At 43.3% G+C, this 18,665-nt stretch overlaps 1 protein-coding gene across 1 annotated transcript in view; it reads left to right on the forward strand.

The window, feature by feature from the left end:
- Positions 1 to 883: 883 nt before the first annotated feature.
- Positions 884 to 18,665, forward strand: part of LOC126335815 (uncharacterized) — a 30,675-nt gene continuing 12,893 nt past the window's right edge. The window contains exon 1 of the mRNA XM_049999280.1: positions 884 to 1,735. Within this exon, the coding sequence (XP_049855237.1) occupies positions 884 to 1,735 (852 nt within the window). The remainder of the gene's footprint in view (positions 1,736 to 18,665) is intronic.

Consider the following 18,665-nt stretch of genomic DNA (forward strand, 5'->3'; position numbering starts at 1 on the left):
ACGAAAAAATGACGTTTTGCTATTCGTGCACCCAGGTTCGTCGTTGAGTACGCCATCGCAGGCGCTCCTGTTTGTGATGCAGCGTCAAGGGTAACCGCAGCCATGGTCTCCGAGCTCATAGTCCATGCTGCTGCAAACGTCGTCGAACTGTTCGTGCAGATAGTTGTTGTCTTGCAAACGTCCCCATCTGTTGACTCAGGGATCGAGACGTGGCTGCACGATCCGTTACAGCCTCGCGGATAAGATGACTGTCACCTCGATTGCTAGTGATACGAGGCCGTTAGGATCCAGCACAGCGTTCCGTCTTACCCTTCTGAACCCACCGATTCCATATTCTGCTAACAGTCATTGGATCTCCACCAACCAACGTCGCGATACGTTAAACCGCAATCGCGATAGGCTACAATCCGACATTTATCAAAGTCGGAAACGTGAAGGTACGCAATTCTCCTCCTTACGTGAAGAATCACAACAACGTTTCACCAGGCAACGCCGGTCAACTGCTGTTTGTGTATGAGAAATGGGTTGGAAACTTTCCTCGTGTCAGCACGTTGTAGGTGTCGCACACCGGCACCAACCTTGTGTGAATGCTCTGAAAAGCTAATGATTTGCGTATCACAGCGACGTCTTCCTGTCGGTTAAATTTAGAGTCTGTAGCACGTCATCTTCGTGGTGTAGCAAATTTTAATGTCCAATAGTGTATGAACATCAGCTCATTCAGTTGATATGCTGTGGTGATATGTGCTTGATAAAGACAAAAAAAAATGTGAACTGAAAATTGTACAGCTCACAATGATATATATATTTTTTTAAGCACACACTCTGCAACCAGATTCACTGATTATTTTGGTTGGAATCAGGCAGGTATTGAAGAAAGCTCAGTATGGGAAGAGACTTTGATTGTCAGCCTCCAGAGTGGCTGAACGCAGGATTCATCGCAGTCGCTCTGAAGCCAGAGTACAGTGGTAAATCGCTGAGGGTGACTTCCATGAGTGTGGAAAACGCCAACAAGACGCAGAGAGGCTATACGAGCAGGCTGTACAGAGTCACCGCGAAAGTGGAAGTAGCAGCAGAGGCGGAAGTTCACCCATGGCATTTGGTAGTGAAGTGCTGCTATGAGACGGGGATCGCGTCGGAGGTGAGCAGGGTCCAGCAGCTGTTCCCCAGGGAGACGCTGATGCTGACCAGCCTGGTGCCTGCCGTGCACGAGGCGCTGCGCCGCCTGCAGGCTAAGGCCGCGGGTCCGCGCTGCCTGCTGGCTGCCAGCTCGCCCGCCGACGTGCTGGTGATGGAGGACCTGTCGGCCGCGGGCTACGGCCCCCCGCCAGCCGGCTTCCTGGACCTGGAGCACTGCCGCCTGGTGCTGGACCGGCTGGCGCAGTGGCACGCCGCCTCCTGCACGCTGGACCTGGACAGCCCAGACTCCGGCGCCGACCCCCTGCTGCGGCGAGACCCCGCCTGGCAGCCGCCTGTCGCCAGCCTGCTGCTGCCGTACCACAGGAAGCAGTTCCGCAGCGTCGGGGTCGCGCTCGGCAACTTCCCTGACTGTCGCAAGTATTCGGAAAAATACAAGACAGACTCCGAGGAATGGGTGGATAAAATCGTGCATGCAGTCACTCGAAGTTGTGCTCAGAGCGATTTCAAAGTTCTGGTACATGCAGATGTATGGAATAAGAATATAATGGTTAAGTACCGAGATGGAAAGCCTGTCGACTTACGGTTTGTCGACTTCCAGGTGAGTATTCACACTACACTATTATGATTTATCCAATGAGGGTATACACTATCTGATGAAAATTACTGGGATACGTTTTAGTGGATATAGGGGGTGTCCACTCTTCACATTTATGACGGCTAGAACTGTGCTGTGGACACTTTGAGTTAGATGTCTGAACGTTTCCTAATAATAGTAGAACATTGTACTTCAAGAAGTGAAACCAGGGGAGGTAATCACAGGAAAGATTTTGTCGACCACCCATCCCCTCTGCGACGGAGCGGTAAAAATAAAGAAGAAGAAGTGCGGTTGTGAACGTTCACACGAATTTGCACATACAAATGCTGGTTAAAAATGTTATTGCAAATTTTTGCTCTCGCGTAAGTCTCAGGGGATGATTTCCACACTTGGTGCATTAGTACACTACCACAACTGTGCATTTGTTATAGTTTTTGAATTAATTATTCACTCAGACACGAGTACAGTTTATGCTAGGGAACAAATATTAGGCGATTATTATAGCAAAATCAGTTTTTCACGACAGAGTTCAATCACTATTAATTGGCGTTGTCCTTTTCCTTCACACAATGAAATTAGCACTGGTGAGACGGTTCACAGTTTTACTTTAATAATGTAGGCTGCTATAAACGAAAATGGTTCAAATAATTCGAACAGAACCACATGTCCCACTGTCCTCTTTCTTCTAACAGTTTTGGCGCGAAATCACAGTTCGCCACATGTTCACTTACGACGCTGTATACCTCGTAAATCGCACTCACACAAATAATCGTAGCACTTCCAGTTCACAAAATATATGCTTGCACACTTGCACTATTAAACAATACTCCTTGTCGAAATAAATCGGCGCGAAAAATTCTTACTTGAACGACCACATGGGCCACTCTCAAGTGGGGCTTGCTCGCCATCCACACTCCGAAACGACTGATCAATAACTCACCCCTGGCCAAGATGGCCGCTCGTTTATATAGGCTCGGATGTCCAAACCCCTGGTTATTTAAGTACCAGTCTCACCAATTAAGGTAACAAATTTTGATACATAGATCCCCCGACAGAATTAAGTTCACCATCGGAACGGCGCTAAAAAGTAAATCTTATTTACTATGTTACATTAATTTCTAGGATTATTCCATCGCCCGTAAATCAAGTTTTAATTTTTGCAAAATTTCGCCACTTAGCGCAAATTTGTTTGTTGACATCCCTGCTGCAAAGTTTTTAACATATAACTGCATATAGCACCATTTTTAGATGTAATCTATAGCGATCTACACATATCACTGCTCAAAATCTTCATATCTATAATAATTAATTAATTATTAGCGATAAATGTTAATAATAATTTGCAAACAATGAAAACTATTGCAAGTTAAGTGTATAGTATAACTCAACTAGTTTAAAATACGTGTGATCCCACCCAAAATATTATGTAGGGCCGTTCTTTACGTCATTAATTTTCTGTTGAATTTTATAAACAATTTTCACTCAAAGTTTGTTTATTGCTCTTTATGGACTTAGTTATTTATGAATCTTAACATATGACTACGGCACTCAATTCTCTATGACGAGACGTTTTTAAAGAGTGCTCGCTCATCCCTGTAAGTTGTTATTTACTATTCTTATTAATCTTTCAGTATTTATGATATTAACCGATTTTGAGGTTACTGTAGCTTTTGCGTCTCGTGACTTGAAATAAAGATCGATCTTTCAGAAGGTGCATATTGCTGACTAAAATCCACTGTCGCATCGCTCTTCGCCGTAAGTTACATAGTTTTCGCGTAATGCGCGAAAAACCAAACAATGCCCCAAGCTAGGGCCACATTGCCGGAGACCATCCCACCGACCGTTGCAGATCTCGCGCGGGCGCGCCACAGCCTTCCGCGAATCGCGCGCCATGTAGCGCGCTCGCTCTCCACAAAACAATCCTTGCACTCTAGAAATATTCGTCTAGTAACGGGGGTTTGTACCGTTTCACATCACAGATGCTGCTTTATGACAGAGTACCTTGTCATTCTGATACAATCATCGTCTCTGAAGTGTTCCTTCACTGTAAACAATTGATAGGTTTTCACAACCTTCCGCAATTAGCGGTTTCTTAAGTAACCACACACCAACCACGAAAGTTGCTCTCACACCGTACCACTACTTCCTCCATATTTCATTGTTGGCACAGCATATGACGACAAGCAACTTTCTCCACGCATTCGCGAAACCCAAACAACTCTGCTATCGGATAGCCACAGCGTACGGAGTACAGCGTGGCTCGCCACTCCAAACCGCTCGTTAACAGTCATCCACTGTCCAATTGCGTCGCTGTTTACACCGCCTCAAGCGCTGATCTAAACTGTGTGGCCTGTAAGAAGTTTCTCGACCGTTTTAGTTTATTGTTTTTAATTCCCTATGCACAGTCATTCTGCTAGCTGAGCTGCTGGTAGCACTCTGGAACTCAAGAGTGATTCCTTCCCGTGATTTCATGTGATTTTTTACAACCACCCTCCGCAATCATCGACGGTCCGTGTGCGTCAGTGCACGAGGCCTGCCTGGTCTTGGTTAAGCTGAGGCTGTTCCTTCAAGTTACGTCTTCAGAGCCACATCACCAACAGTCGACGTGGGCAACTTTGCAACAGTTGAAATGTCCCAGTTGCATTTTTTACTCAGGTGACATCCAGCGACTAGCACAGTTGGAAGTCACGGTGTTCTCCTGACCAATTGCTGTCACTGCCTCTCTACCGACAACACAATACTCCACGCCACCTTTTATACTAGCGGTCTGGCGTCTCGTGACGTCATCGAGTGGCCAATTCTGCATTACATGTGGGTATCCACACACTTTTGATCAAATAGTGTACCATTTGCTGGTTGATGAAACAAATATTTAATTATTCAAAATTATTAACAGGTAGTCTGGTAGATAGCTCATATTCTTAGACGTCATCTATGTACCGTCTATTGCAATTATTCAGTATCATAAAAAAAATGTTCACGCTCTTCCAAAAAAAATATACGCATTAAAAAGTTCTGTATTGTCAAAACTATCGATCACTGCGCCACGGCTCAGTTATTTGAGCCACAAACCCGTAGAATGAGATTTTCCCTCTGCAGCGGAGTGTGCGCTAATTTGAAACTTCCTGGCACATCAAAACTATGTGCCGGACCGGGACTTGAACTCTGGACCTTTGCTTTTCGCGGACAAGTTCTTTACCATGTGAGCTATCTAGGCACGATTTCTCACGATTTCACAGATTTACTTATGCCAGTATCTCGTCTCCTACCTTCCGAACTTTGCAGAAGCTCTCCTGCGAACCTTGCAGAACTAGCGCTCCTGGAAGAAAGGATATTGCCGAGATGGCTTAGCCACAGCCTGCGGGATGTTTCCAGAATGAGATTTTCACTCTGCAGCGGAATTTGCGCTGATATGAAACTTCTGAAAGCTGTGAGGACTGCGCACGAGTGTAGCATGCGTAGCTCAGATGGTAGAGCACATGCCAGCGAAAGGCAAATGTCCCGAGTTCGATTCTCGGTCTGACATACAGTTTTAATCTGCCAAGAAGTTTCATATCAGACTCATATGTTGTGAAAAGGCTGCTCCCCACAAGAAATCATTTTGTGTCCTCGAATTTGTCAAGTGTAATTCCGTGGTTATGGTGCAAAGATATTTCAGCCTGTGGTAGCAAGCTCATCATCCGAATACATGGAACACTCGCAGATGGTATCGACAGTTCTTAGACCTAAAAAAAGTCAAAAACCCTCAAAATGTCCACTGAGAGTCAAAGGAGCTATCTTAAATAAAATCTTGTTCATCTACAATGAAAATCTAAAACTTACCAAAGAATGTCTCAATTCAAGATACGTTATTGCCCTCGCTTGTTTCTTGGTCACAGTTGATATATAACATTGGCATACAGTTTCTTTACTGAGAATACAACCATCCAATCGTATTCTATAAAAGAAAGAGTCCTGACCGCCTTAGTGTTTCCGTCGAAAATGTTGCATGAGTTGCAACCGCTTCTCAGTGTAATCCTATAAAGCACACTTGTCTTGCCAGTCGGGAGCTACACCTGTCTACAACTACAAATTCGCGTGTTTTGAAAACTCGGCTGGTTATGAAGAGTTGCAGAACCGGGTGCGTACTGCCATAACATCATTAACAATGGACATGCTTACCGCATTATGGGCGGAATTCGAGTATCGACGTGGTGTTGTTCGTGTCTCTGATGGAGGACATATTGCACATCTATAATCTAAACTTAAAGAGATTCGTAAGTATGTGTCCCAAGTTACATACTAATAAATCTTACACATTGATAAATACATGTTTTTGAAGTACGTATGTTCTTTTTGAATGATCTTGTATCTTACTTCCGACAGCTGTCCAACAAACTGTATTTTATTTTGTATTTAGGAAATATGTGCAAATCAAATTTTCAAATTAAGTTACTGTTTCTAAGGAAGACCTGCCTACGTTGTACAGGTAGTTGATGTACGCCCGTGCGGTGGCGCTCCACTTGGAGACGGCTTGTTCGAGTCCTGCTGTCGGAGGAAATTATTTGTCGTGCGATTCTGGCCGACAAAGAAGGCTTTCAAGAGAGATGCCATACGCTGCTGGTCGCCAGACTATGCGCTAGTGTCGTGGATTAAATTAGAAACCCCTCCGCAGTGTTTCGTGCAGCGAGGGCGAGCGACAATGTTGATCGTACTCCTCCCGCTCACTGAGGACGTTCAGCTCGGTCGTCTCCTTGATGCTGTTCGAGTTTGTGCCAGCATCGGGTTTCTCTTCTCCTTTTTCTCACCATCACAACATAAACATGAGACCATACTTCATATACCTATGTTACACTCACCCACACATACAATTACACCACAACTCTTAACACGCCGTAAGAGAAAGGGACATTGTACATGGAGCAAGAAAACCCTTACCGACACAATTACTGAACTTAAACCTCAGAGTCTCCTGGCCAACAACACTGCACGACTCTTGGTTTGCTTTCTAATGAATATCGCTCATTTGTCAGCTATTTTAGTAGAACAACAAGATTACAGAGAGACCGTGACAACGCTCATATATTGAACTGACAAAGTGAGATAAATTCTGTTGTTTTTGCCTAGCCAGTTTGTGAGTCATCTTGCAGAGGATCACGACATACAGAGTGTGCTAAAGCATCCGCTCATACTCGACCTGCAATTTTTACTATCCATGTGGTAAAATCCATGCTCATGGCGGCTGCAGTGTAACACGTGTTAAGTTCGGCTCGCGAAATTTAGTCGAATTCGAAGGTGTTCTCGCAGGTGGTGTTGTCTAGTACAAGTGCAAATCGTGTAAACAACAGTGCTCTGTGTAGTAGTGCTATTTTTTTTTTCTGTGCTCCGCCAATATCTGCGAGAAAATGGTAAACAGAAGAATCAACAGCAGCGCGTCCAGCAGCGGGGAAGCAGCAGGTACGGCGGGCCTGCTCCTGGCGGAAGGTGCGGCCGCGGCTCCCGGTATAGCGGAGCTGGTTCGCTCTGAGGTAAACGCTGCGCTTCGCGATAAAAACAATCTCGATCTGATAGCAGGCACCATATCAGATACTGTAACGGCAGCAGTATTGGCCAAAATGCGTGAAACTGTTGAGGCCAATACTGCCGAAATTACAGCACTAAAAAAGTCTGTGTCTGAATACGAGAAAAAGGCACGAGAGTTGGAAGTGAAACTATCTGCCGCCAGAGACGAGCTAGAACAGTACCAAAGGCGAAATAGTCTACGACTGTTTGGAGTAGCAGAAACTAAAGAAGAAGACACGGACAACCTGCTTATACAGGTTGCGTGTGAAAAATTAGGCGTCGAAGTGACCAAGGCAGACATTGACAGGAGCCACCGGGTGGGACGAAAACTACCAGGTGCTACCAAACCTCGTCCAATAATAATTAAATTTGTGTCGTACCGAAAAAGGGCTGAGATCTTTACCCAGAAGAAGAAGTTAGCAAGGACAGGGATTACAATAAGGGAAGATCTGACACACGAGCGGCTAAAGATTTTAAACAGTGCCATATCCCATTTCGGTCTTCAGAATGTGTGGACTCTGGATGGCAGAGTAATCATTAAGACTGCAGCTGGAAAGAAGACAGTCACAAACATGACAGAACTAAATAGTATTAAGTGAACCTACTCGAGCCAAAAGTCAAACTTAACACCATTTGCAAATCTTAACAATCCTATACTCAGATATAGTCTTGCAATTGTATTAACTTTTTAATTATTTGTACCTTCAACTAATTGTTCTTGTAACTGTATTAACTTTTTAATTATTTGTACCTTCAACTAATTGTTTTTGTAACTGTATTAACTTTTTACTATTTTTTTGTGTCTTTAGCTGTAGCCATTGCTTAGTTTTAGTTACTGCTAATATTTTTTTCATTTTCTCAGTTTATTCTCTTCCATTCTGTAATAGTTCTATTGCAATTATTAGTCTCCCCTTTAGTTCATTAGTCAACCATCTCTTCGGTTAAAATTGTTCATAACAAAAATCACTATCAGTATCACTTTAGCAAGTTTCAATTTAATTCTAGCTTCCTACGATACTCTATTAAATATTAAGCTTACTTCTCTCTGCTGGCAGCATCGGCCTCTTAAATCACTCCTCTTTCCCTTATTTCCACCCTAAGCTGTTTCAAATACTCTAATTACATTTTTCCTCTTACGACATAGGATACTCAGTGACACACAGCTGTCACCATTTTGGTCATATTCTCCCTGCACCGAATACCACTAATCCATTTTCTATACTCCCGCAACCTCAGGAAATCTCTTGCAGTCGCTTTTCTTTCGGCTCTCGCGGAGTCACAAACAGGGCGCGCAAAATCTCGGACACCCCTGTAATATGTCACTTGGCGGAAACACCGGTCAGTGCCCCTCGCGGCAGGTAGTGCCTAACAAAGGGACAAACCAGTCTGCCACCCTACTCCAGGCTGCTCAGCGGAACGCGTCCGAGGTTTTAGCAGCTCACTGCAACATTCAGTCTTTACCTGCACATTACGAAGAACTTAGCCTCCTCTTCCACCAACTAAACTACCACGTAATCCTCTTATCCGAAACGTGGTTGAAACCACACATATCCTCTGCATCTATTCATCTCCCAGGGTACACATTTCTTAGGGCAGACAGATCAAAAAAGCGAGGTGGCGGGGTCGGCGCATATATACGAACAGATCTCAAAGCGAAAGTCTTATGTACGTCAAATCCTGCTGAAGAAAAAGAGGCTGAATTCATGTTCATTGAAATAAATATACAAAGTCGGAAATTCTTGACTGGCGTCGTGTACAAGCCGCCAAAAATAAGCTCAATGAGTTCCTTCCAGTCGGAATTACATTCACTTCAGTGTCAATACGAACATGTCATCATAATGGGTGACTTGAACATAGACCTGCTAAGAGACACTCCCTCCGCAATAAACCTAAGAAGATTGTTTAGTTGCAATAGCATGAACATTCTTCCACTGCAACCTACACACCATACGGCGCACAGTCATACTCTTATAGACGTGATCGCAACGAAACAGACTGACAAAGTAAGAGATGTTGGTCAATCATCGGCCCCTGGCCTCTCAGCACATGATGTAATATTCCTGGCCTACTCTGTGCAGCCCCCAAGGATCAAATCGCGTTACATAACTTGTAGGAACATGAAACGTATTGACCTTGACGCTCTAACAGCCGATTGCTCAGAAATCTCATGGCATCAAATAATCAGAGAACCTACAATCGACGGCAAAATTAATGAACTTGGTGATAAACTCACTGCCCTCTATGACAAACATGCACCTGTGCTCACAGTCCGTGTAAGAAAATCTCCTGCTCCATGGCTGACAGGTGAATTACGTCAAATGATGACTAATAGGGATGCTGCCCACAGGCGTTTCAAGGCAGATCCGAAACCCGAACGTTTTGAAGAATATAGAAAGCTACGGAACAGAGTGAAACAATGCATTCGCAATGCCAAAATCAGGCACGCTCGCTCCCTTGTATGCAGCGATCTGACACCCACGACTCTATGGAAGAATCTCCGTAGCTTGGGGGTCGGAAAGGCAAAATCGGAAACTACTTTTCATGTGTCAGCTAACGAATTAAATGAATTCTTCTCTGCACCTCTGAATACCAGCACGGCTGATAATTACCGTCCACAAGAATCTCCAAACAGGATAACTAACAACGATACCTTCCATCTAAAACATGTAACAACAAATACGGCAAGAAAAGCAATAATGAGAATCTCTTCTGATGCAATAGGCAACGACAGTATCGGTATAGCCATGATTAAGAATGTTGCCGATATCTTAGTACCTGTCTTAACTGACATATTTAATTTTTCCCTCGTGAACGGAATATACCCCACTGCATGGAAAAGAAGCATAATTCGACCCATCCCTAAGGTCGAAAACCCGCAACTGCCTAGTGATTACCGACCAATTAGCATACTGCCTGCTGTTTCCAAAGCACTTGAATATATTGTTCATGACCAAATCACTGAACACTTGCATGAATTCAGTCTATATGACAAATTTCAATCCGGTTTCCGTAAACATCACAGCACAAACACTGCTCTAATTAAAGTAACTGATGACCTGAAATATGCCATCGACAATCGAAAGGCAACAATATTGACGCTACTGGACTTCAGCAAAGCTTTTGACACTGTTAAATTTGACATATTACTCAGAAAAATGCAACAGCTTAATTTCTCTGATAGTGCAATGAGATGGTTTGAAAGCTACTTAAAAGAAAGACAGCAATGTGTTGTCTGCGCAAATGAAAAATCTTCCTGGAAACATGTTTCTTCGGGAGTGCCACAAGGATCAGTCTTAGGACCACTTTTGTTTTCTTTATATGTCAACGATATTTCGTCGGTTTTGTCCTCCTGTAAACATCATTTCTATGCCGACGACCTCCAGCTCTACCTAAGCGTCAGACCTGAAGACGTAAACACTGCAATCGCTCTGATGAATGATGATCTGTCTTCGGTAGTGACATGGGCGAAAAATCTGGGGCTTAAATTAAATGCAAAAAAGACGCAAGTAATCTTAATAGCCCATCAGAAATTAATAAGTTCAGATTTCCGCCAACGGCTACCTCCTATTCTGCTCGAAGGTACTCCAATACCATATCAGAAAACAGTGAAGAACTTGGGTGTAACTTTGGACGAGCATCTCAACTGGGCGGAGAATACAGTCGCAGTGTGCCGAAAGACGTCTGCTTGTCTCTATGCTCTCAAAAAGTTTCGGAACATATTCCCACAGGACTTGAAACGCCAGCTCGTGCAAGCACTCGTTCTACCGAACCTCCACTATTGTGATGTGATTCAACAAGGCATGAGTAGTGAAAACAAAAGACGGCTAGAGCTAACCATGAATGCCTGTGTGCGTTACACCTGCAACATTCGCCGATATGATCATGTTAGTGCTTCATACTCCGAGCTAGGGTGGCTGCGGCCGGACAAACTGCGTGACTACCGCACTCTATGTCTACTTCACCGACTCCTCATCGCGCAAGCACCCCAGTACCTAGCTTCAGAGATTAAAAACCTGTCATGCCATCATAATCGAAACACGAGGTCACTCTTATCTAGTATCCTAACTGTGCCCACTCACAAAACAAAAACTTTTGCAAACTCCTTCTCAGTTGCCGCTGTCCGCCTCTGGAACAAACTGCCCCTTACCTTGAGGAAAATTCAATCTCCTGTTGCTTTTAAGAAGAAGTTGAAGCATTTCCTACTATCATCCGCATAAAATTCTCCACAAAAGTAATGTGCAAGGCCAATCCTCTCATCTGTCAAATAGCAAAGCTAGCGTCTCGTATCTTGCTGCTGAGATGCCTTCCTCTTCATCTATCTCTATTAGCCATGCAGTCTCCTTTTCCTTTATATTTTCCTTAATTATGTTTCATCATGTCTCTCTATTCTTCTCCTCCCTTCACCATGAGTCTCCCTCATACTCCCTGCTGCCAGCACTCCTATCTTAAATCTTTCTCTTCAATAATGTATTTTTCGAGGTGTACCTTTCTAATTGTTTGTCTCACTTTTTGTATTAGATGTAGTTTAACATGCCTACTGAAACATATGACTGTAAAATAAGTAGAATGCCTGGTTAGATGTAAGAGAGGGCCTGATGGCCCTAATCTTGCCAGGTTAAATAAATAAATAAATAAATAAAATAAATAAATAAATAAAAACCACAGAAAGATAATACGAATCATGAAGAAAATGCTGTATCACTGTAAGTTTTGATTACTAGCAGCATTATCAATATCCAATAGCAATATTCACTTGCAACCTGAGTGTTCCGCATGATTCCTATAAAAAAAAGTCGCAAAATCCTTATAATGGCCACTGAGAGTTAAAGCAACTATCTTAAATAAAAACTTGTTCATCTACAATGAAAATCTAAAACTTATCTAAGAATGTCTCAGTTCAAGATACGTTACTGTCCCTCGTTTGTTTCTTGGTCACATTTGCTGTATAACATTGGCGTACAGTTTCTCGACTGAGAATACAACCATCCAAACGTTTTCTGTATTCCAGTCACGAGATTACCATTTGTCTGTCGTGAAACCATCTTACAATTGTATCCTGAATCAGTACTGACAATATTACACACCAGTTGTCGATTACATGATTTATTTACTATAACGTGTTTCGGGACTAATTTATCCGATCATAGGAAGCTATAAGAGAAGGAAAGACATATCATATCAATACTACACATACCGTACTAACAACCATATAAGGTATCTACATTGCCCTGTAGTATTTCATACCTTGAAGTAACTAAATCATTAGACACTTTCAAAACTAGAAAGCCAGCAGCTCCGTCAAACGTACTTGAACATTTCATGTCGGCGCAAAACACTCTCAGGGTGCTCAGTTACTAGCTAAATGCAGTTACCTTCACAACCAAACATATCATGTCACGTATACATCCTATCCAATAGCTATACCATTTACGGTAAAATCTTTGATGTTTATATGTGATAACCTAGGAAATAAACAAAATAAAAAAAACAATAACGCACCTTCGTTACAATGTTGTGTGACATCTGTACACAATAACCAACAGAAAACATTAGCCATCAACGATCACTAAATGGATTGTGTTGGTGGCTGCTTCTCAACGACGACGTCACTAAAATGGACCGAGAAGTACCCCTTACACATCTTTGTCTACGATTCACATATTCATGTATCCTACTTTTGACGTGCAAAAAAGCAAAAAAAGTTTCTATGTTTGACAACGACCACCATTTTTATTCGAAATGTAATGTATTCATGCTCTCCGTTATGCTTCCCAAACAATGCTGATAAAGATGTTTTGACACGACCAAAGAACCATTCTCTGTATTACTATGCTTTTTAAACATTATTTCCTGAAATCTGATATATAAACTTCCAAAGATTTTACGCTGGACGCTAACATAGTTCAGAGTTGGAATATATACCTTACCTGATAGTATAATCTGCTATCAGTAAGGGCAGTTGCCTTTAATTCATAATTGATCTTCGGAGAGTGTTACGTACCCGTCGACTTAAGATGTTCAAGAAAGTGTTTAATATATTTGGCAATACGTATTTGCTGCTGGCATTTTACTTTTGATGGTGCCTAATGGCACAGTAGCTTTAATGTGTTTAATACTGAAGGGCAATGTAGATAGATCTACGTTTGAGGTGCCGTGGGACGTTGTGTTGACTGCCTGTAAACGTTATGGTGACGTTGTCAGTCACGTTACTGACACATGGAAGACGTTAAGAATCTACCATGTGTTCAATGGCGTTCATCAGATAAAAACTGAACTTAGGAAATATGTGCGTTATTACCTGGTTATTGCCAGCTGCAGGGCTGTCATCACTTATGATGGCCAGGTGCGCAGTTGTTCAAGTTGTGGTAAGATAGGTCATGTTGGTTCTGAACGTCTTTGACGTAGACAGGTTCAGACGCTAATTGGAGACATCACTCTCCCAACGACACCCAATGTGTTAGCTTTATCTTAAACATACATGGTGGGGCTGCCCCCTTTGGCTCCTCTGAATCAGTCGACACCAGCGTCATCTACTCTCGTTGCCTCGATGAACGTTTTGCCGCCAGAGGCAGTACCAATGGAGGATGGCCGTCAGAGGCGCCATACATCCGTCCCGACCCCATAGATATTAATCATAGAGCTGTACTGACCCCACTTTTCTACCACCTGGTCACATGTCGAAAGACAGCCGCCCACTTTCCGACACAGAAGAACATGTTAAGAAGAAACAGTCGCCGGAAGAGACAGCTCCACACCACTTGTGGTTACTGTCTCCGTTCGATATGTGCACAGGATGACTATCCTTATACTGATTATGCACTGTCCTCCAAAGCCTTGGCACGAGAGGACGTGATGTCTCTCCCTCACTCCGTCTCTGGTCGGCATCCACCTACAAACAGACATTTCCTTGCCTCCTTCTGATGGTGTTTCCCCTTTTACTGTGTTTGACGCTATCTGTGGGCGCACCTCTGGTAGTGTTCCATTGAAATGGCCCAGTGAGTCGTCTGTCTCCTGGATGGACGACATTGATACTGAGGATTGGTGTTCTGGAGGTGGGCAGAGCGATGGAACCCCATTTGAGGGGTTCACTCTCTCTTTGTTACAGTTATATGTACTTCCACAGGAGCCTATCAAGGAGCCCTATGCTTCTTCTATGTTTATATAACCCATCCTCCTGGCAATGAGATATTTTTAATCATCACATAACTATGGTCAATGTCAATACCACTTGAACGTACTATAAACTGGTATTACTGCCTGAAATGCTGCCTAATACAGACATTGACGTTGCGTTCCTTCAGGAGGTGCATGTTGAACTTCGTGGTGTTCTCATGGCTGTACAGCAAAACATCTCCCGCGCTTCCCCAATTGGTAGTGGGGTAGCGATTACCTTACGTGATGGTATCGTCGTTGATGCAGTTGCCTATCTCCTGGATGCTAGAGGTATGGCTCCAAGGATCATCGACATCTATGTGCTATCTTGTTCAGGTCTCTGCTGCAAATGTTCCACTTTCTGCTCTGAGGTGGCCACTTCACCACCACCCTGGCGCCCAAAGACCAACTGTCATGTCACTCACTGTGCGTAGCACTAGCTGCAGTTATCCAACACCTCGATCTTGTGGACTCTTGAGAGCATGCCCACGGTGATTGTCTGGGGTTTATGTATTTCACTAGCCGTTCTTCCGGTAGCCTCGATCGTGTTTGCATCTCCCACGATATTTTCGGTGGGGTCCAGGCTGCTGAATTCTGGCCTGTTGCATTCTCTGATCATGACACCTTTATCTGTGTCATCAATCTCTGACGCCTAAGGGTGTGGCGCGACCGGTGACCTTAGGAACTGAAAATGAACCATCTTATTTCACTCGTATGCTGGCAGCTCGACAAGACCACATGGACAGCCTGCTGTTGACGCTGCGATGCATATCAGTTTGCCCCTTCACAGTTGGTCCTCTGTGCAAAGCCTGCCCACCACAAGGCTTTGTTTACTTCTGGAAGGTAGCTTCCGGCGTGGCAATCAACCTACGACTTGTACTTCACCATTCCATGGGAATATACAGTACTATGATGCCGTATTCGCCAGAGCATCAAGTGATGGTGAATCACGCCAAGGCATAGATCACCGTCCTCTCTCGACATCACCTTGAAGGACCTATGGTCAGGCTGTGTATACATAAAAAGTTAGTGCAGGAGTGACCATCTATGAACCACACAATAGTGGAATGGCACCACCATCAGAATACTTTGACTAAGATACAACTGAAGATGGATAGAACTTAGATACTTAATGCACATTATGATACATAGTACTCCGTGCAATGTCACACCCTGCTACCATCATGGTGGTCTCCTAGCTCTCATTTCGCCTGGTTCCTGGGGATGCAACGATGGATCTGCTTGCCGACGTCACGGAGGATGATGTCCACGATGCAATCCAGGAGGGCTCTATGAAAAAGTTGCCCGGATTTGACGGCCCCCCACTAGAGTTGTATCGGACATTTCTTCCTCTGCTGGCACCACTGTGGACAGAAATTTATCAGGACCTTAAGTCGCGTATCATGCAGGTCCCAAAAAGTTTCCTTGACAGTCTCCTGATTCCCATGCACAAGACTCAAAGTACGTTACAGACATGGACACATACTGAGATACTGGACATGGATGCTGACTACCACACACATTACTAGTGCTTACTACGAATTCGATCTAGTGGTCCCACAGTACTGTGTGATGATTCTGTGGTGTGACAACAGTCTCTACAGACTGTGGCTGGGCTGGAATTACTATACTTGGTGGCAGGCCCTATAGACATCTCTGCTGGACAACAAGGTATAAGCCTGTTAGCACATACACCACTGCCCCTGTAGTAAGGTGGATTTCCCCAGGTGCACGTTATGTGCTGCTGTAAAGTTGTACTGTGAGAGCTTATTCTCCTACACATATTGTTTTAGACAGTGGTGTATTCAAATTCTAAGCATGCATCCATGCATTTCATGTATGGGTTGACGAATGGCAATGCTGGATAAAATCAGCGGGATACCACAAACGATATCCAGAGCATGGTGTCCAGACAAGATTACATTCCAAGAAGTCACTGCCACTTACATGAGCATCAACATGGTATGATTCCCGAGTTTCTCCCGGGGTATTTGATAATAAAAATATCCACGGCTGTACTGCTGGTCTACAGTGTCCAACGGGCCCATTGGACGCTGTAGACCGGCAGTACACCCGTGGATATTTTGATTATCAACATGGTAGTTTCATACCTTTACCTGGAACGAGAGATTGATGTCGATGCACCATGTCAGCAACTGATGAAGCTATTGTTAATGCTGCAGAATAGAATCCACACATTAGCACTCAGCGCTTAGATCATCAGCTGCATCTCTTGGTGACATCTGCATGAATCAGCTGTATCTGTATCACATGCAGAGGATTGCTCTGCAAAACCTACTTTCTCGATGGTTTATCAACAGTTTGGCAAGAGGCCTGCTTTTCCAGCAGTAGTGTTGTTAATGAATGAGACAAGACTAATGCGTGATGGTATTCATAATTTCCATAATCAGCATCAGTGGTTACCACAATCCACATGCAACTGTTGAAATGGCCTGTCAATGAAGATTTGCCGTCAACTTATGGGATGGGAACGTCGAGGACCACTTGATAGGATCCTACATACTTCCTTATCATCTGAATGGGCGGAAGTACAGACAATTCCTGCACAGGAGTTTGAATCTTATACTGGAGATCTTGCGCACCTCTTGCAAGAGATGTACTTCATGCACAGTGGTACCTCTGCCCATTTTAGTTTTCTTGTTCTCCGATATGTAAACACTGCATTGTGGATGTGTACCAAATGCTTGACCGCCACTCACATGACTTGAACCCACTGCACTTTTCCCTGTGGGGCCATTTAAAGGTGTTGGTGTATGCCACACCTTTGGAGGATAGAGTATCAGCTCTTGAAAGAATTCAAGCAGGAAGTCAAACAACATGTAAAACCTCAGGATTTTTTGAGAGTGCTCATGCCTCTGTGTGACGAAGTGCAGGAACATGCATACTAGTAGAGGGTGGGCATTTAGAATACATCTTATAAGGTAGTGAGATAGGTGCATCATTGTGAAAATAAAGTAGATGTTCTCGGTCCTTGGTAACCAACCCCCATGTCTGATATATCAATAAATACCCATTTCATGATGCATGTTAATATGAATATTTTTTACATGATACATGTGCTGAACTCTCCCTGAAATATTGCCATCGTGTATTTTCGCGAAACCCCGTATACACCCAGGTGCTGAATCAACAAGGTATGGTGACAAAATTAACATGACGACAAATAGTGTCGAAGCTTTTGATCTGTTACACACTCCACTCTGTATCCTCCATACTATTCATCATAAATTTCTAGTAGCTGTAGCATTAAACACTGCTGAGTCCTAGATGACCACAATTTTACTTTGAAGCCCCCCTTTGAAATCACTACACATTTAATGACTCCATTAACATGTACTGTTTTCTAAATAGTCAGTTAAAATTGAATTTTCCTTCCACAACAGCATGATGTGGCTAAAGAACATCGAAAAGCGCTCACAACAAAACTAGTAGAGTCTTACCTTCGGGATGAAAAGTAGGAAATTTCTGTCATATCTTTGTCCATTTCAAAGTGAACCTCCTCCCACCAGTCACGACTTCCTCTCGAATTCACGATACACACCCTCTCTTATCGACAGTGGTATCTGCTCGAGGACGTTCAAGTTTCCCCAGTACTCTATCATCACTCTATGGTAGTATCATAACTGTTAATTATGCTACCTCCCTGTTTTTTCACACTGTGACAATACTCATTACTTGTGGCACTGTCATTGATCACAGACATGTCACCCATCATTACTTTTCATTACTTGCACAAGTTTGCACTTCATCAATATTTTCATTTACTTACAGATCTAAGGACTCTTATCCAATAGTTTCACTTTGGGTTTAAATCTTTCTGATTTCTTTTGTACATTCCGAATCTCATTCTGGACCGTTCTTTCACAATTCTTTTTGCAGTGCAGGCATTAAATGTTACTTGATTATTTGTTGTCATTAATTGTTGATTAAGACTAACATTCATCTCTATTGTAAATTCATCAAATGCTTATTGAAAATGTTAGAAAAACTCTTGCTCTTTTTACCTTTCCTGCCTCCCTTCTGGTCTTTTATTCCCTCTCTACTACCTCTCCTGTTGTGTCTTCTTTACCTAATCCTGCTTTTGTTCTTCTGTCCACTTTGTCTACAAATGTTCAAAGTATACTGAACGCTCGTCACATTTAAAGTAATGACAGAAATCATATACACACAAACACCTCATTACGACTGTTAAATGCAGCAAACGATACATTAACATTAT

This window comes from Schistocerca gregaria, chromosome 2 (genome assembly GCF_023897955.1).
Source record: "Schistocerca gregaria isolate iqSchGreg1 chromosome 2, iqSchGreg1.2, whole genome shotgun sequence".
Taxonomy (NCBI): Eukaryota; Metazoa; Arthropoda; class Insecta; order Orthoptera; family Acrididae; genus Schistocerca; species Schistocerca gregaria.